Source organism: Periplaneta americana, chromosome 9 (genome assembly GCF_040183065.1).
Source record: "Periplaneta americana isolate PAMFEO1 chromosome 9, P.americana_PAMFEO1_priV1, whole genome shotgun sequence".
Classification (NCBI taxonomy): Eukaryota; Metazoa; Arthropoda; class Insecta; order Blattodea; family Blattidae; genus Periplaneta; species Periplaneta americana.
In genome coordinates, this window is record NC_091125.1 from 95,697,261 (window position 1) to 95,717,715 (window position 20,455).

The window sequence follows — 20,455 nt, forward strand, 5'->3', positions numbered from 1 at the left end:
TAGTTTAACCGGGCCCAGGGCAAGCCCTCTTGATGAACCGTTGAACTGGCACCTGGCATACGTACTGTAGGTGGCTCTGATCTGAACCATAACCGTGGATATCTCTGTCATATCCGCCTAGAAAGTAACGAATCAATGGCGACAGTAAGAGAATCGTTGGTCACTTGTTTTTGGTCTCTTCTGCAGCTGCATTGAGCAGAAATAGTCGTGTTGAGTAATTTTGTTAGGATTTATTTTATATTTCTATCCGTATCAAAATGGCAATTGGTGATTTAAAGACTGAACAAGGTATTAAATCTCTCGATGCATTTCTTGCAGATCGAAGTTACGTGGAAGGGTAAGTAATCGCGTAAATGCAGTCAAATATATTTGTCAACACGTGTAGTTGTTTTCATAGGTTAGTACTGACTTGGGAAGCAATAAAGAAGTTTAGTGTTATGTTATATTTAATTAGTTACTAATATAGTTTTACTTTATGTTTTAACTCTACAAACTAAGATGAAACTTCGATATCTCCCTACACTATATAGGGAGAGAAAACGTACTTAAACCATGGAAAACTTTTAACATTCCTCGGTCTCAAGTCACTTCTATATCCCCTCAACTAACCCACTAACCTTGCCACACACCTCGGCCTCTTTTGTCACTTAGCTATCCCCTTATTTAACTTATCTAATCCACAACAAAACACATGTTAGACGTCAGTCTTATGTACAGTATGGTGTGGGGAGATACTTACCGAAGATTGGCACAAACTGAGAATTTAAGGGAAAATTTCTGTATACATTACCTCAACAGTTTATCGTAAAATACTAAAAGCAACTAATTTGTCTATGTTTGTCGAATGCATTGGGATAATGAAAATCTATACTTCTTACACTTGAAAGATGAAGTGGATTTCTGTTGTCTGACATTGCAGCGATAGTGTAAACAATATGTGGAGAATTATACAAGACGTGCATTTAGCAGTAAACTTGAGTTATTTGGATATTGTGTTTCCAAAATACAGTATCAAGTAGTGTAATATTTATATAGAACTTCAGTCACTGGTGTTGCTCAGACGGTAGCACGTTTGTCTACTGATTTGGAATTGCGCTCGGTTGTGGGTTCGATTCCCGCAAGACACTTGAGTTAATGCATAAGTGGCATATGTGAAAATCAGGCGGTTCCAGTATTGTGCACTTGTTCCGCTTGAACTAATTGGTTGGTTTTTCCGAGGTTTGCCCCAACTGTAAGACGAATGTCAGGTAAATCCATAGCTAATCCACGGCTTCATCTTGTTAAATACTATCTTGCTTTCACTATTTCCATCGATAAATAATCTAGTAGTTGATATAGCGTCGTTAAGTATCTGAGAAAAAAGTTTAATATAACTTGGAAGACAAGTGTGACACAGTGGTTGTACTTAAGATTCCAGGCTAGCCAGGCAGATGTTAGTGTATTCGAGTCACTAGCGAAGCCTCCCACTGCCACAACACCTCACCTTCTGCGGTGGTACAACCACATAAAATCATTTGGAGATGAACGTAAGAAGCTGCCCGGAGAAAAGAAGGCGCCTGCAGCATTTGGGGGAGCTGCGAATGGCACAGCACCAGCAGCAAACGATGACGATGATGTCGACCTTTTTGGTTCAGACGATGAAGATGTGAGTGGCACAAAAAAAAATCTGAAATCTGGCCAGTATTTGAATGTGTTGAGACCAAATTATTCATGAAATTTTCCTTTTAAGACTAACTTATAAATTTCAAGTTCATAAAGGCCGTTTCATTCTTTAGTATGTACAGACACATTAAAGAAGTGGTTCCCAAACTTTTTGAAAGACGTGACCCATTTTTGAGTGAGACATCCTCTTGCGACCTCCACACCTCCCCCCCGCAATACTGGACTGGTAATTAACCCCATCGGAAAAATACAAATCCTTGTAAAATCGAAAATAACGATAATTTTACTCAAAACCATTGGATAATATCCAAAGAATAACAAAAATAGAAGTACTCTATAGTGTAACAATGACACGAAATATTAAGTAAACATCTTTTCTAATACACTGGTCAAAAAAAGTTAAGCATAATTAGGCATATAACGATTTTTATTAATTAAAATAAAATAGATAAATTATAATTGGGTTTCTTGGTTCCACAGAATAAACTTAAAAGTAGAAATACACTACTTGTTAACAATGGACTCAATATGAAATGAAAAAGTTGCATTGTTTGGAAACAACGGAAAAGATAAGGGAAGTTCAAATTCGTACATCATCAAAGAAAAGGAAATGGTGCTTTCAGTACCCTGTTTAATAACGTGTTGGTCCTCCACGAACCCTAAGGCACTCTTGTATGCGACGGGGCATACTCAGTACCAACGCATCTAAGCTCTCCTGAGGCAAATTGTCCCATTCTTCCAAGGCAGCATTCCTCAGTTCTTGAATCGTTAATGGGTGATGTGGACGATTGGAAATGGCTCTCCTGAGAAAGCTCCATGCATGCTCTATGCAGTTCATATCCAGTGAGCATGCTGGCCAATCCATTCTTCGGATCCCATGTTCTACCAGATACCGCTGCACACTATGAGCACGATGAGGCCGAGCATTATCGTCCTGTAGAGTAAACCCTTCTCCTACAGTCTCTTCAAAACCACTTACTATGGGTTGAAGGATGTTGTTCTCATACACGGCAGCAGTCATGTTTCCCTCTATTGAAACCAGTGGTGTGCGGCGGCCAAACATGACAAATGCCCAAAACAAGATTGAACCACCAAACTGTTGGTGACGTTCCACGGTCATTGAGGGATGATTTCGTTCCCCTGTTCGTCTCCATACGCGAATAGAGTTGTTGTCAGGGTGTAGGCCCATTCTCACTTCGTCTGAGAATAAAGTTCTGGTCCATTGGTCTCGTGTCCAATTCTCATGTGCTCTAGCCCATCTTGCACGAGCACCCCTGTGATGTGGACGGAGTGCTGGAGTCTTGAGTGGTCTTCGAGCATACAACCCTATGTCATGAAGTCTATTGCGCACAGTTTTGCTACTTTCAACAACACCAGTGGCTTCGCGCAGGTCATGGCGCAGAGTTGTAGCTGAGGCTATAGGGTTCCTACGTGCAGATAACCTTACATACCGGTCCTGACCTGGTGTTGTTTTGCGTGGACGGCCCTCGCGAGGTCGATCTGCTATTGACTGGATTTCCTGGAACTTTCTCCACAGTCTGGAGACAATACTCTGATTCACATGAAGGATGTTAGCAACATCAACTTGTCTCATGTTTTGTTCTATCAAAGTGATGATTTTGATGCGGTCTGCCATTGTAAGGGTGTTCCGAGCCATTGTACTGCACTATGAAGCACTATGAAGCAAAACGACACTGATTGAACTTTGCTCGAATTACAGGCTTTGTTTACTAGCTGTTATTTGGACGTTACCTAGTGATGCAGAATAAAACAAATGAAAAAGTTTGAATTGGTAAACATAATACGTGCCACATAAAACCAAAAGAAACATAAATATCAGGTATTATTGGATAAATTGGAAATATGCTTAACTTTTTTTTACCAGTGTACTTCAAACTATTATCATCATGATGCTGCGGTAATAGTTCAGTAAATCTCATCAAAGGAAGAACGTCACAAACTCGTATTTTCAGCAAAATTTATGAGTAATGTGTTGAAAAGAGTTTACAGTTGAGAGCAGAACATTCATTGTACCGGTACTTGCAAGACGAGAAATCGGAATATGCAAACCTATTTCCCAGTTCTCTTTGGTTTCTTATATTGGTCTTCCTTGCTCATATTTTCGAATACTTAAACACTTTGAATAATAGTTCGCAAGACCAAGATGTTAATATAACAACAGCCAGGGATAAAATCAGTGGATTTATAAAGAAACTTGATTTCTGGTCAGTATCACTTGACAAAAGGAAATTTGATTCATTCCAGTGTATTTAAGGAACTTATGGAAAATTTAGCTATGTATGATAAACACTGAGTTTGTTTTTGCCGACAAGCAATGACGTTTCCACAATTTTAAACAACAGCTTTTTGAGTATTTTCATTTTTTTGGATGAAAAGAACCTCGAGTTTGCAAAGTACACAGTAAAGTTCTTAATTATATATATATATATATATATATATATATATATTTGAAACCTCGTATTTATGCAATATAAATTTCTTGCCGATCATTAAAACAAAAGCAAGAAATTTCCTTGAATTTGAAAATTAAGTCATTAAGTCATTAATTATGTCATTGTGTGTATGAAATATGAACTCCATATTTGAGAAGCTTCTTTCTGAAAAAGACATATTTGTTCAACATTATTTATGTTTGTTTCTAAACACAAAATAAATGTATGTTAATGAAACATTTTTGTATTACTTTGTAAATCATCTCGCGACCCCCCTCCCCCCTCATCTTCTTACACGACCCCCAACTTTTGGGAACCACTGTAGTAAAGGAATGCGATACATATTCAAAATAGTGCTTAGGTAGAATGCAAGGAATGTAATAAAAATTATTCTAATTGGTATAATTTTATTATTTTTATGAAATTGAATATTTCATTTTGGTTCAGTATTTAATAAATTAAATATTAAACTAATATAAATAAAATGTTTTTCATTCTTTATTTAAAATTGCCATTAATGCACTAATTGTTTCACCAGCCTCATCAAATAATACTACCTAGGTTAAAAATAATTTATATCTAAAATAGTAGCCTAGGATATCTAATCCTAGTTTAAAATCAAAGATATTGTAGTCTCAAATTTAAATGAAGTCGTGATAAAAATTAATCAAAAGACAAATAATAACCTCAAAATAAAAATTGTAACTAATTTAACCACAAAATTTACTTATATTCATTGTATAATCACTGCTGCTGGTTAAATTTGTGTATTAATATGACCTATTTATTATGATACAGCCCCTACATACAGTTTGGGAGGTATATGAGTATGTTTAGATGTTATGAAAATATCCCCATATTGATGATGTACATGCAAAAAATACGTAAGCTATGTACAACATATAAGTTCTCTAAACAGCTTTCTCTCGGACTCATCTCACCAATTTCACTAAGACTAGATAACTTTTCATTGTTACAGTATCGTTAAAGAACCGATGAAGAAGGCTTTCTATAATAATGACAATTTTTTTGAGTTAGTCTTGGGTCATTCTTACATGTAACTCTGGATATTTGTAGCAATATCAGTGTGTAAAAGTTTAAAGAAAATGGTAGGCTCCAATCTAATTTAACCTGAGCTAACTATTTACATTGAATGCTTTCATGATAACATTTTATCTAACCTCAATGATTCCACTGGTATTTACATATGCCATTCTTGTACTTGACCACATGCAGTAACTGGGAACGAATATTGTTTTCTCATCTACCATTTTTGCACAGAAGTGACATAAGTGAATGTCAACCACTTCCTCGAGTTATTCATTTGAATTGTTTGAAATTTGAAGTCTACAGTGTAGTAATGCTCTACTATCAGTCTGACTGTAGAATAAAGCAAGCTTTACTGTATATCACTACATGCTAGACTTCATGATTGGTTCTCCACCTCTCTCAGTGGTTCTCGATGCTCTAGTGATTATTATGCTGTTGGATCTGTGTTCAAACCCAGTCGAGAAGTATAAAATCCTTAACATGGCTTTGTCTGGGAGAGACATAAAGCTATGAGTCCTGTGTTGTAGATTTATGATATGTAAAAAGAACCCTGTCCCTGACAGGGCTCCAGGCACAATTGCCAGCCATTTTGTATTTCAACGTGCGAAATACCTCTGCAGATGAAAGCATCTTCAAATAAAGACTGCTGCTGCCGCCCCTGTCGCTGCTGACATCTTTATTGTAACACTAGGATCAAAATGTAAAAGAAAAATCTAGTGAATTTAATGTTACATTAAGAGCAGACCCATTATAATTAATGACAACTGAATTTGTATACATAAGAACTATTAGATAATCGTATTTAATATAGTGTCAGTGTCATTGAAGAATGATCTTACGTCTGTGTTGCATCATACATCTAATTTTATTCAAAATCCGTGCTTCATTGGCTGACCGTGATAATATCTTTTAAAAATATTGGAGTGCAAGAGGTCAAATGACTTTATTGTCAAACGCCTGGCATTATAAAACAACATCTAATTTTATTGTGAAACTCTTTGAAATGTGTGTATGCAAAACAATAATTATTGTTTTTATTATTACAGAAGCGTCAATTTTTGTGCATATATAGAATGGAGAACTATTCTGATTTTGTGCTGTTTTTGGTAGGATGCAGAGGCAGCAAAGATCAGGGAGGAGAGGTTGAAGGCATATGCAGAAAAGAAATCAAAGAAACCTGCACTCATCGCCAAGTCTAGCATTGTCCTAGATGTGAAGCCATGGGATGATGAAACCGACATGAAGGAGATGGAGGCCAAAGTGAGGACCATCATAATGGATGGCTTGGTGTGGGGCGCTTGTGAGTATATTTAAAAATTATATGTATATGTGTGTATGTTTCCATCCCCCCTCTGGTGGAAAATACAGAATTTGATGTTACTTTTACAAGTGAAAGCATATACAGGATGTTCTTGTCTATTGAGAATTATATATTTTACAAATGTTCTCCCTATATTAAGATTAGATCTGTTCTCAGTAGAGATTAGTTTTTAATCTTAGACTTTCTATTATTCATAAATCCTAAACACTGACAGTTCAACGACAATAATTTTGTTTGTATTCTGTTGTTATACCATTCTCTTTACTGCCATGCAATGCATGCATACCTATATCCTTACATACAGTATATGGTAAATCCTTCATGTAACACTCTTGAAAGGATCAAATAAAAATCTGTTATAAGGGGGACATTTTTTCACATGTTTTCAAAATGTAACACTTCTTTTGCATTATTGAGACTAAACATGATAGATAATTTTATGTGAAGGCAATTACAGGACACTATTAAAGTGTTCTTTTAATGACATCTATCATATCTCATTTATATATATATATATTGTGATTTTTATTAGTAACAACAATGTAATTTATTCGCCACAACAATAATTCCTTTCTACAATTCGCCTTAAACGCTCTCGTCAACAATTGGATTTTCACTTAACACAGTATTCGTTATAGCACTCCACCGACGACAATGACAATTTACTTGGACTAGTACGAACAACAATGAACTGTTAATCTTAACTAATATTTACAAAGCACTATTTACAAATCAGAACTATCAGTTCTCAGTTCACAGTTCTTCTAGCTCAGTCACTCGAGTTCACAGTATCTCGAACCACGGACCTCCAGAGACAGTTCACTGTACTCGAACTCAGGTCCCTCCAACTGCGGTCCACTGCACTCGAACTCAGGCCTTCGGATGCTGATGCAGATGCGGATGCACACTCGAGTCGAACTCCGGTACACAAGACTGGCTTGCTTGCTCTGGCTTTCTCACTGACTGGCTGACTAATCAACTGAAAACTGCTGTCGTTCCTTCGCGTCTGTAATTTATAACCACAGTGACGTAGCCTCGAAAGTTCCACACGTCTCTAGAGATGGCACTCCAGAAAAATCCAGAGCCCTCTCCTCTCTACCAGCACCAGATGCGCGCGCACTCTCTCTCCACTCTCTCGCCGCGTTGGCCCTTTCCCCTCTCCGCCGCGCGCCATCCCAAAGTGCTCCGCGCGATCTTCTCTCTTGCGGGACACTGGTCATGAGTTCGAATCTCACGTCGCTGTCACAATATATATGAGGTGGACTCATGAGTAATGTCATTTTTTTTAAGTTTGGTATATTTTAATGACTTCCTTAGTTGGTAATTGCAATTTACAGGACATTGTTGTTATTATTGTGTATTGTGAGCATGTGGCAGGAATAGGCTCACTGCAGAGTGAATATCTGTTATCAGCTTATTGCTAGTCCCATGAATGATAGATTTATCAGGCGAATTATTACATGTGATGAAAAATGGATATATTACCGCAACCCTTGCACCTCAAAGCAGAGGCTATCCCCATCAGCCTGCGAAAGTCGTTAAAATCAGTTTGGCTCCAAAATAAAGTTGTGTCTGGTGGAATTTTGAAGGTGTGATTCACTTGGACTTTGTTTCAAACGGATATGCAGTGAAAGTGGATCTTTATTCTGAACATGTAGAATGAGTTCATGGAGTTTTAAGAGGAAGGTACCCAGCATTAGTTAATTGAAATAGAATTCTCTTGAAACATGACAATGTGAGACCCCATAACACTAGAATAACCATGGAAAGAAATCAGGAATAGAAGGAATTGGACTGCTACCACACCCAGCATATAGCCCGGATCCTGAACTTTCAGATCATAATCTAATTCGATCCATGGCCAACTTTCTGCATGGAAGAAATTTCCAGAATTTGGAAATCATTGGATTCTTTGCATCAAAAACCATTTTCATGGGATAAAAACCTCACTGAAAGGTGGCTCAAGACCGTAGCATCTAATGGTCTTTATTTTGGAAAGTAGATTAATTTCTTATCACAACATACTACAACTAAAATTTTACTTCAAAACCAACATTACTTCTGAGTAGACTGAGACTTTTTACGCATTAAAATCCGACACAATGTTTATGCAGCTATGCACTAGAAACCTTAGAAATATGCACTAATATGTAATTACTAAAAATTAAAAAATAACCTATGGTGAATTTTTTTAAATTTTTATTTTTTTTATTTTTGTAGGTTATTTTATGACGCTTTATCAACAGCTTAGGTTATTTAGCATCTGAACGAGATGAAGGTGATAGGCCTAATGCCGGTGAAATGAGTCCGGAGTCCAGCACCAAAAGTTACCCAGCATTTGCTCATATTGGGTTGAGGGAAAACCAGGTAACTTGTCCCGACCGGGAATCGAACCTGGGCCACCTGGTTTCATGGCCATATGTGCTAACCGTTACTTCATAGGTGTGGACCCCTATGGTGATGTTTCAGTGTACTTTTAATGACAGATTCAATAACTTCTAACTATACTTATACTTTCAAGAAATTCTGATAACAAATATAAAATAATTTTACTTGTTTTAATGCAACTGCTTTTGCTGTAATTTAAATGGCAATGAACTATAAGAGTTTTTTCAGGTTGCCTTCCCCCCCCCCCCCCAGTTAATATAAGCCTGTCAGTTACACTGAAAACGAACGTTCAACATCACATGATGTAACTGAGGCAAACTTAAAAAGAGGAACCCTTGCAAGATTCCCAATATTTAGTCCAGAGTTCCTCAGTATTTAGCCCAGAGCAGGGATGTAGTGAAGGTGGAGTGGAGCGACGCTCCGGCACTGTGTTCGAAGATGGAGCAGAGCTCCGGCACTGGTTTGAAATTTTAAAATCTGTTGTGACATCACAATACTTTCCCAGCTAACGATATCTTAGTTAATGTCAGAATATTTAGTGATTATATTTTCTGTGCTTTCTTTAGAAAATCGGAACAAGTTCGGAAGTAGAGGGTCGTGAGACCACTAGGAGCGTAGATGGGATGTGTGGTAGAAATGGGGGAAGAAGCAGTGACAGAACAACTACGAAACTGAACTTTAGTGCGCCTGCATGAAATGATTCCTCATTCACTTTCGTTTCGTATTATATTTCGTTAGTTTTCGCGTCTTTGTGCGATACAGGAGATTGTCTATGGTGTTACTTACCGAAATGTGTTGTTTGTTTGTTTCCCAGTTATTTTACGAAGTGAATTTCAAACAGTTAATTTACTGCCTATAACGTGACTAAAAGACTGCTTGAAACTTTTGTTTTTATCTATTGCCCTTCAGTAAATATGGAACAAAATAAATATAGACAAAAACCAATAACTTCTTTCTTTTCTCGTGCTATTGCTGTTACTAGTGGAGTTACAAAAGCTTCCTCTCCTGATATTGTTGATATCTCAAGTCCATCGCTTCTATTTGATGAACCTAGTAATTCAACCTGAGATACTGTTACAGAAGATACAGTTCCAGTATGACTGCGAAGAATATTCAACATCATAATGTTCAAAATAGTAAAAGCCAAAAAACCAAAAAGTCGGCCTGCAAAGTGAATGGCTGAATGTATGGAATGAAGAAAATATGTGGTGAAGAAAAAAAAAAAGAAGCTTATCCGTGGATTGATTGTAAGCCATGTAAGCTAGACTGTAAAGTGTGTCATGAAGTAACTATGTTAGGTGTATTAAAAAAAAAAAGAGTGTATTTCTGTATCTAATGAATGGTGCTCATTTTCAGTAAATTACTATGGATCGAACAGATCAGATCAGCTTAAGCCACTACGAAAAAAAATTATTGAACACAAGAAATCCAATGCTCATAATATAGCACAAACATTATTGATACGTCTGAAAACTAATCAGTTGAAAATGTTGGCGAATAAACGAGTGCAGCCCACTGTGAAGCAACAAAAGTGAAATTTATATCAGCTTATTAAGCCTACATTGCGCAGAATAATCACCCTTACAGTGACCATTTCGGTTTACTTGAGCTTCAGAAGCTAATTAATGGAGTAGGTATTGATTGGTGTTGCCTTGCATTATCCTGACAGTCTCACTTTATGGCATTTCTTTCTTTGTCTAATTTTTTTTTTTCTTTTTGCATCCAAACCTTCCCCCTTCCCCATAGGTTAAAAGACATAAAGAGTTCCGGCAATGTAAAATTTGGGACTGCAACCCTGGCCCAGAGTTCATCTGCCACTTCCTACAAATAACTTAGACCATATTTTTCTGGCACACCGTGATGAGTTTTTTGAGCGAATTTCTCCATGCTCCTTTTAGCCTCTAATCTGCTTCCCCAACTACCGCCAAAGAATAAAGGAGAGGTAGGTTCCTAGTCTCCAGTTTTTCAATGGCCTTAGGCAGGAATGAATAGTGTGCTGCTAGAAATTCTAGGCTCTCCTGCATACCAGATGCATATTTTATTGTATTAAAGTACTTTATTTCTTCTAATCTTTATATACTTTTTCTAATTGTGTAATAGTCAATTAAATCCCACCCGAGTTTTGATTTTCTCTAGATAAATCTCTAGTGAGGGTTGTAAAGGGTAGTAATGTGTCTCAAATAGCTTCTCCTACCCAATTTCCATCCTCATCTGCTCGTGGCACAACCTTCTTTAACTAACGAGGCTCTGGAGACCGAGCGGTATACCTGTTCCAACGACATGGAGGAAATGTCATGTAATGTCTGTTCAGAGACTATATAAGGTGGCAGTCCCACCACTGGACTTACCTGGTGATAGTCTTGTAAATTATTCTGGGAAAATTCAATTACAGTGAAGTCTCAAATGGTAGATAGCCGGATGGATAAAACTGACGACGACATAGGTGTGTTACAGACAGTGAAAAAGAATACGTGGAAGACAAAAGGTTTAATGAATTTCGGAACTTGGAATGTAAGAGGTATTAATTATAAAGACGATCAGGTAGAAGAAAACCTGCTCAAAAAGAATATCAAGATAGCTGTGGTCACAGAAACTCTTAAAAAACTGAAAGGTACTGATAACTTTATTCAAATCTATTGTGGAGTAGGACGAAAAGAACAAGCTCATACTGAAGTGATGTTCATGATACATAATTCACTGAATTAACTATGAGGATTATAAATTTTGGAATGAACGTATAGTAGAGTTCGCCAAAACTGCAGAGAGGATACATGACAATTGTAAGTGTATATGCACCAATAGAAGGATTAGAAGAGGAAAACGAACAATTCATTGAAGAACTTCAAACTGTTTTAGGTAAAATCAACAAATCTGATATGGTAATTATAATGAGAGACATAAATGCCAGAGTGGGGAACAGCCAAATATGATATCATATTGGAAAATTTGGAGAAATAGTTTTAAACCAAAATGGCAAAAGATTAATTGATTTTGTACTTTACAATGACTTGCAAATAATGAATACAAAATTTAAACACAAGGATATCCACAAATTTACATGGTCAGCTAGAGGATCGCGCTCTATAATAGATTATGTTATCTGTAATAGAAAAATGTCTGAAATGACTTCAGATGTATGAGTATTTAGAGGATTTGAAATTGAATCAGATCATCACCTTGTAGTAAGTACAGTTAGAATTCCCCCAAAATGGTACAAGAGAAATGTTACATGTAAGAGCAAATCAGAGCAACTTTTCAAGATAGGTTTACTTTGCGATCCTAGTATTAAGTGGTTATATGAAACCAGAATGAATAAATTGTTAGAAGAAATAAAAATTAGTGATGATGTAGAAACTGAATGGACAAATTTGAAAAGAATTATTATACAAGCAGCTAAGGAGAGTTTAGGACTAAAAAGAAAATTGAATACAAAAAGGCATATATGAAATTGGGATCCTGAAATTAGATAATTATCTATGATAAAAGACAAGTTTATCTAAAATATTTGCAAACTATACTATAAAAAAACAATACTGTACAAATAAATTGATACAGTAAAAAGCACTATACTTCTTCTTCTTATTTGGTATTACAGCCCAGGTGGGCCTTAACCTCCTCTATGGCTCTCTTCCATCCTTCTCTAGCCATCGCCAACTCCCTCCAATTCCTTATTCCTAATCTATTCACATCCACTCATACACAGTTCCACCATCTTGTTCTCGGTCTTCCTCTTAATCTGGTTCCATCTGGGTTGTTATTGAAGACAATCTTCACTTTCCTTGTTGTTTCCATCCTTGTGACGTGTCCCAACCATCTCAGTCTTTGACATCTTATGTGCGCCTCCAAATCCGATTCCTTGTACAGTTCGTATATCTCATTATTATATCTGGCTCTCCATCCATCCACTGTTTCAATTGCTCCGAATATCCTTCTTAAGATTTTCCTCTCAAATACTGCTAGTTGTTTGCATGTATTTTTATTCAGAACCCATGTTTCTGTACCATATGTTATAATGGGTCTTATTAGGGTTTTGTAAATCTTGATTTTGATTTCTCTAGATATTATTTTATTTTTAACAATTGGTAAAAGTGAATAATATGCCCTGTTAGCCAGATTTATTCTTCTTTGTACCTCATTCCTTAGGTCATTATTTGCTGTCAATATTGATCCGAGATATGTAAATTCTTTTACTTTTTCAAACTTATATGTTCCCATTTTAACTTCCTTCACTTGATCATTTTGTCTTTTGGTGACTGACATAAATTTAGATTTCTTTGTATTTATTTTAAATCCCAGCTTCTGAGTTTCCTTATCCAATGCTATCAAGGCTTCTTCAACATCTTGTATCCTTCTTCCGGTGATGATGACATCATCCGCATAGCCTAAAATCTGTTGTGTCTTATTAAAAATAGTTCCATTAATTTGGACTTCTGATTTTATTATTGCAATGTGTAGGGCTATATTAAACAAGAGAGGTGCCAGCCCATCTCCTTGCCTGGTTCCTTTCTCCAATTTAAAATTTTCAGTTGTGATCTTTCCTAATTTCACTGTTGCCTTTGGTTCAGATGACACAATTCTGCATACATTTATCAGTTTCCTTGGAAAACCGAGTTGATGCATGTGTCCCCATATTGTCCTAAGTATTAGATTATGATATGCAGATTCAAAATCTAAAAAGAGGCAGTGTAAATCGATGTTCTGTTCCCAGCATTTTTCTGTCTCTTGTCTCATTATGAATAGCTGGTCCACCGTCGATCTTCCCGGTCTGAATCCGCACTGATAGTCCCCTACTATTCCTTCCATATATGGTAACATTTTTTTATATAGGATGTTAGTCAAAATTTTATAAACTGTACACAGTAAAGTTATTGCCCTATAGTTCTCACATATCATATTATCACCCTTTTTATGTATTGGAACTATCATCCCTGTTCTCCACTCCTCAGGAATAGTCTCGGTTACCCATATCCTTTGTATCAAATATAATATTGTCTTTTTAAGTTCTTTACCACCCTTTTTAATCATTTCTGTTGTTATGTGGTCACACCCAGGAGCCTTGTTATTCTTCAACTTATCTATTGCCATTTCCACGTCGATCATCTCAGGTGGTTCTACTAAAGGTTCAGCTGTATATACTTCTTGTTCCATTTGCTCACTTTCTCTTTCATTTCTTAGTTTAAAGTGGTCTTCATAATATTCTTTCCATCTTTCCAAAGCTTGCGCTTCATTACTAATAATTTCTCCTTTACTGTTTTTAATCAGTTTAGTTTTAGGTTTAAATCCTTTCTTGAAGTAATTAACCTCCTTATAAAAGTTTCTTGCATTTTGATTGTTATATTCTATACTTATATTGCTCAGTTTCTCATGTAGCAATGCTCTCTTCTTATTTCTAAACATGTGGTTTGCTTCATTTCTTTTATTTTTATACTCTAATTCATTTTGCCGAGTATATCTTCCTATCATCTTCTTATATGCTTTGTTTTTCTCTTCTAATATCAATAAGCACTCTTCATCAAACCAGTCATTTCTTTTTGGTTTATCTTGTCTACCTAGTATCTTATCAGCTGCTTTATTGATACTAGTTTTAATTTCTCTCCACATATCGTTTATATTATCTTCATTCTCATTAAATATATTTAAGTCTAAGTTGTTAGTGACTTCTCTGGCGTAGTCCTCTGAGGTGATTCTGTTCTCAAGCTTATCTATATCCCATTTAATCCATTCTCTTCTTTCCTGTTTGTTTGCCTTTACTATTTTTACTCTGATCTTTGCTCTAACTAGATAGTGGTCTGATCCTATATCTGCTCCTCTCAGGCTTCTTATATCATTTACAGCTGAACTGTGTCTTCTATCCGTCAATATATGGTCTATCTGGTTTGATATTTGGCCATTTGGGGAGCGCCATGTCTCTTTATGTATGTTTTTGTGTGGAAACCATGTTCCACCGACTGTTAGATCTCTTCCGATTGCGAATTCTACCATTTTCTTCCCATTATCGTTTGTTGCATCATGTAAACTATGTTGTCCACATGCTGGAGCTAAAAAGGCTTCTTTGCCAACCTTGGCATTAAAATCACCTAAAACTATTTTCATGTCGTGTTTGGGAGTACTGTCAAATACATTCTCTAGTTGATTGTAAAATATCTCCTTAGTTTCCTCTAATTTGTCTTCGGTTGGTGCGTGGGCTGATATAAGTGTCACATTATAAAATTTGATTTTAATTCTTAGCATGCAGATTCTCTCATTATATGGTTTAAAATCAATAACATTATCCGCCACTCTCTTAGCCACATAAAAACCTGTTCCAAACTCATGTTTCCCCGTTCCATTACCACTATAAAATATTGTATATTTTTTTTGATGTATTACCCCATTACCTGGCCATCTCATCTCTTGTAGTCCACATATAGCAATTTTGTACACGGACAATTGTTCTGCTAATTCTTTCATTCTTCCAGTGATGTATAAAGAGCGTATATTCCAAGTCGCACAATTAATATCATTAATCCTTTTTCTTTGCTGTGGTCGGTGTCCAGTAGAGCAGTCCTTCCGAGGCCATTTAGGTTTCCTAACGATAAGATTTTTACAGGGTGGGTTGTCAGCCACACGCCAAACCCCCAACCTGGAAGACCGGGTCACTTGATTTCGGGGTTTCCGCCCCCTAGATCAGTTGCTTCCACCACAGCTACAAGTCTGATCTACCCGTGGATTGCCTCTTCCGCTTCATCCGCTGTTGGGATTCTCAATCCTCTTCCACCTTCAGAACCGTTGGGAATCCTCTTCTGGGTTGCTTCTTTGTCTGGGTTCTCATCTTTGGCCTGTCCGGCATGGGAGACCCTGCCAGTAGCTACGCTACCGCCGACATAGCCCAAAGAATCACTGGACCTCACTGCCCTCCCACCAACGTCAAGGTCATGCAACCCCTAGGGAGGGAAAAAGCACTATAAAACACTAACAAAACACTGAATGATGAATGTAATATAATATTAAATAAAGGAAATATATCACACGAGGATATAAATAATACTGTGCAAAAATCAACAAAGAACAAAACACGAAACGTGTGAATAGCTAATATTGTGTACACAATGAATGGTACCAAGAAAGCGACTGAACATGCGGGAACAGCATCCTAGTGTCACTAACATTTGGCAACTCAGCCATTGTTACCATAGCAACAAGCCTCCTATGCTATACGATATTCAATTGTTATTCTGATCGCAGTGTTAACATCATATCTCATCTTTAAAAAAAACAGGTATAATAGTTACATTCACCTATCATCCTACCAATAGTAGGTAAATGAATTTCTCCTTGCATACTTCCCCAAATCACCTCGTCAGGGTAGCATAGTTTGTTAGATCTTACTTGACCATACATATCATTAGGCATTGGAAATGATTCTATGTTGGGTGCACATCTAGATTTGATTATAGAAACATTTGAGCCGGTTTGTTGAAATAGTTAACTGTAATAGCTCCCAACAATTAAGGTCCCTATCCCATCATTGTCTCACTTATACAAACATTCATCATCATGTATTACACTCTAGTGGATCTGTTGTGATCTCGCGCCAGCGTTTCTTAGGTCATCCTAAATTTCTTCATCCTTTTGGGACATAAGATTTGTTTAGGGCGTCTAGTATGCTCCATCCTCTTGACATGCTCTTTGCCTATTAATTTTGTCCAAAAAATAATTCAGTAACAAAGAAATATGTAAACTTAGATTATGAAAAATATTTTCTTGTGTATTGCAGCCAAGCTGGTACCTGTGGGCTATGGCATCAACAAACTGCAGATCATGTGTGTGGTAGAAGATGAGAAGGTGTCTGTTGACTTACTGGTAGAAGAAATACAGAACTTTGAAGACCATGTCCAGTCTGTCGACATTGCTGCCTTCAATAAGATATAAACTGTCATCGCAGTGTGTTTCTCCCTTCCTTATTTTGTCAAAATATACCATTTTTGAAAAATAATACAGTTAATTCATTCGTAAAAACCTAAGCTACTTTAAAAACCTTTCAGAGTAACATTTTGTTATTCATATATGAATTGGATGGCTTTTATGTAAAAGGAACCAAGTGCCATTTTTATAATTTTTTTAGATATAACCATTTGTGAATGCTTGAAATTCACAGAATGGTTTAATTAAATAAAACCAAGTTGTATCAAGATTATGCTTTTATCTGTGAGCACTTGAAGCAACATCCAAATTCCATTATCATTTTCTTATTCTGTTCAAACAGAATCAAGTGATCTTTGGTGTCTGGTTTCGTTTAGGGAAAACATATATTATGTTAACATATAGCTGTTTTGAACGTAATGAAACTTATAGCTTATAAAGATATCTGAAAGGATGTCAAGAGGTACATGGTAGAACTGGCGTGCAGTATGAAGATCAACAATGAAGAGGGAAATGAAATATAGAAATATCGGTAGTTTCCTAGTACCAGATACTCATTATGTAAGTCGTTTTTGTGTTTACACAGTGGTCCCTTTCTGAAAAGAATTTTAATAGTTCGTTATTAGATGTGATTTTAGTCAGTTTGTAATATATTTTTGGTCCAGGGAAAATATACATATTTTATGAATATACAACAATGGCTGACTTAACTGCATATGTAACGAGTGCTGGGTACTAGGAAACTTTAGATACTATCAAGATTATTAGAAAATAGGACGACAAAGGATTATGAGATTAGTTTGACATTACTAATTTGGTATATATTGCTTTACTGTAATGTATACATTTAAATAATGTTCAATCGATGTTGTTATAGGCAGGGCCGCCGAGAAGGGGGGGCAAAGGGGCAAGTGCATATGGGCCCGTGAACAGTAAGGGCCCTGTCAGATTAAGTGAGTCTGATTACTTTTTATTATCACGAATAATTATTCACAGATACATACCGGTACTATAAAATTTTGTAAGACCATTTGTTACATGAATCTGACATATTAACCAACAATAGTACAATTAATACAAATTACCACTTCATTATGTAAATGTTTAACTTTTATATAATAGATATCAGTTTCCCACGTTAACAATCATCGACATGACACTTGAGGGCTCCGGAATTTGCCTGAAATATGTTCCTGTTGCTTGTACCGAACATGTTCAATTGGCTTGTTCTCTTAACTACCAACCCCTGCCGGCCCACCGCAATATGCTAGTGGACTCTCCCAAATCCAAGCTGCAGGATCACGTTTCCTTTTCAGTAGGGCCTACAAAGTATGTTTCGTGACGAAACTTTCGTCTTTTCGTTGTCGTTTTTCTAGTAAATTCTGTTCATTAGTGTTACCAGTGGACAATGGACAAGTAGAAGCATAAGTCGGGAGCTGAGAAGCGCAAGGAGAGACAGAAAAATTGGAAGATATTAAGAAAGGGAGTAGAACTTTGTTTGAAGTTGGTGTGAAATTGAGCGACGTTGGAAAACTAAAAAGCAGCAGACAAATTGTGTCATCGAATGTGTTGTTCGAAAATAAGACCTTTCCAAAAACAGTATTACAGTATTCCCAGAGACTGGCTAGTGTGGAGTGAAACAAATCGGGGAAAATAGTACATTGACTGGTTTGTTTCCCTCCACACTAGCCAGTCTCTAGGAACACATTCTCCATTCTTGAGTTTTGAAAAATAATACTGCAAAGGCTCTTGTTCCGTCACTTAGAAGGTTATTAGGCAGGTTGGGGGTACTTTTTCGAATAACATATTCAATGACACAATTTGTCTGCCACTTTTTAGTGTTCCAAGGTCGCATGTTACTTGCCATGACTCAGAGTTAGGAACTGGTGTGTGTGTGTGAATTTGTTTCACTTGCACATATTAACACATCATTTTTACTATTGTTTGCTTGTTCTGATTCAATACTACTGTTATCAGATTTTTTTCTAAACAGCCACAACCATCAGTATTCACTTCTAAGCATGAATTGTTTTCATTTTTGACAGTCTGAACAGACGGACTTGAGATTGGTTTATTTTCTGAACCTTCACAAGCAACGCTCAATTTCACACCAACTTCAAACAAAATGAAGGAAATAAAAATGTATTCAGAGTAACAATGTGTCAAGAAAGACTGAGTAATCTTGGCCTCCTTAGTCTGGAGAGCGATCTTGCTAAGTATTTAAATTTTGATGATATAATTGATGATTTTGCATGAATGTAGTCAAGGAGAGTTGTTTGTTGATGTTTGCCTGCAAGTCAGAAATTACAGCTGTTTAAGAATAGTGTTTTATGAAAACGAAACTACAACGAAAAGACGAAAGTTTCGTCACGAAATATACTATGTAGGCCTTACTGAAAAAGAAGCGTAATATGTTTTGCTAAAAGTTTTCAATGTAACAGAAGTGTATATTTTTAGATTCGTATCTGTGTGTGGGGTTATCTTTTATTTATTTTGTGAATAATTATTGTCAGAATAATTATTAACTTGTCATTTTTAACATTTTTTTTTAACGGGGCCCGAGCACAATATTGCACAGGGGCCCATAAATCCTGTCGGCAGCCCTGATTATAGGTAACACATGATTCACAACTTGAAGCTACTTCTGTAGGCCTAGGCCTCACATTAGCAAAGTTACCAAACCTAATGACTCCCTGTGTGTTATTCATGAAGACAATAAGGGAAGTGTCTTTATGTATGTATGTATGTATGTGACTTGTTTGATGTATTACCATATTTTTATCTATCAGATTCCTAATAGGCCTATAAATACATAATTTACAGATACAATGTGTTACACAGGGAGCCTATGAGGATGGAGGATGTTGCAAAAAGAGAAAATTTGTTGTGAAGATTCACATTGGGGGAAACAAAATATTAATTGGCTCACAGTTAGTGAAATTAAACTGGAGAGGAGCAAACCATTTGTCCTTCAGATGAATAGAGTCATTCTTAAGCAGATTTAATTCAAATTGATATTGAAGCAAACTGCGAGGAAGACCATCAGACAGCGTTCATTCAGCTAAGTTCTGTTGACTTCTCTATGGCCTGGAGGAAAGCCTATAAGCAAGGTAAAGCTTAAGTTTATTTAATCTATTCATCTTATACTCCTGGATGTCTGGTCTTTTTATCAGAAAATTCATTCCAGTACAGAAGTTGAATATGACGTAGGTGGTTTTGGAAATCATGCAGACTTCACAGTGGATGATGAATGAATGCTGATGTGCATGATTTTAAAGCTATATTCATTATTTTCTCGTATGTAACAGTTCAGTGAGCACATTTTTCTTTTATCTTTTTATTTAATATTCTCCAATTCCTATGTTAACATCCGATAAACTCTTGTCAAACTGTACTTGGAACTTTTTTAAAGAAATATTTTAATTTATTTAAAGAGCACCAACAGCCTTCTTCATTGAATCTACGAAGAGAGAGAGCAATCTTTTATGGAATGTATAATGGTAAAACAGTTTAGTGTATATCTAAATATTATTTCTATCCTAATATTGGTTTTTTTGGAATCAGCATTTTCGTAAAACTCGATATACCGATTTAGTCTCACATGAGCAGCAATATCACGATATGAGAATCCACCTTCACGCAGGCAAATCCTTCGTTCCCGTTCAAACTCTGTTGTTTG

At 36.4% G+C, this 20,455-nt stretch overlaps 1 protein-coding gene across 1 annotated transcript; it reads left to right on the plus strand.

The window, feature by feature from the left end:
- Positions 1–59: 59 nt before the first annotated feature.
- LOC138706298 (elongation factor 1-beta'-like) lies at positions 60–17,047 on the plus strand. The gene is made up of 4 exons (XM_069835412.1): positions 60–337; positions 1,411–1,645; positions 6,276–6,465; positions 16,631–17,047. The coding sequence occupies exons 1-4, from the start codon at positions 258–260 to the stop codon at positions 16,783–16,785; spliced, it is 660 nt and encodes a 219-aa protein (XP_069691513.1). The 5' UTR covers positions 60–257; the 3' UTR covers positions 16,786–17,047.
- The last annotated feature ends 3,408 nt before the right edge of the window (positions 17,048–20,455 follow it).

Coding starts and splice junctions, on each gene's coding strand:
- LOC138706298 (XM_069835412.1), top strand. CDS start 258: ATGGCAATTGGTGATTTAAAGACTGAACAAGGTATTAAATCTCTCGAT. Junction 338..1,410: donor GATCGAAGTTACGTGGAAGG/GTAAGTAATCGC, acceptor GTTGTACTTAAG/ATTCCAGGCTAGCCAGGCAG. Junction 1,646..6,275: donor TTGGTTCAGACGATGAAGAT/GTGAGTGGCACA, acceptor TGTTTTTGGTAG/GATGCAGAGGCAGCAAAGAT.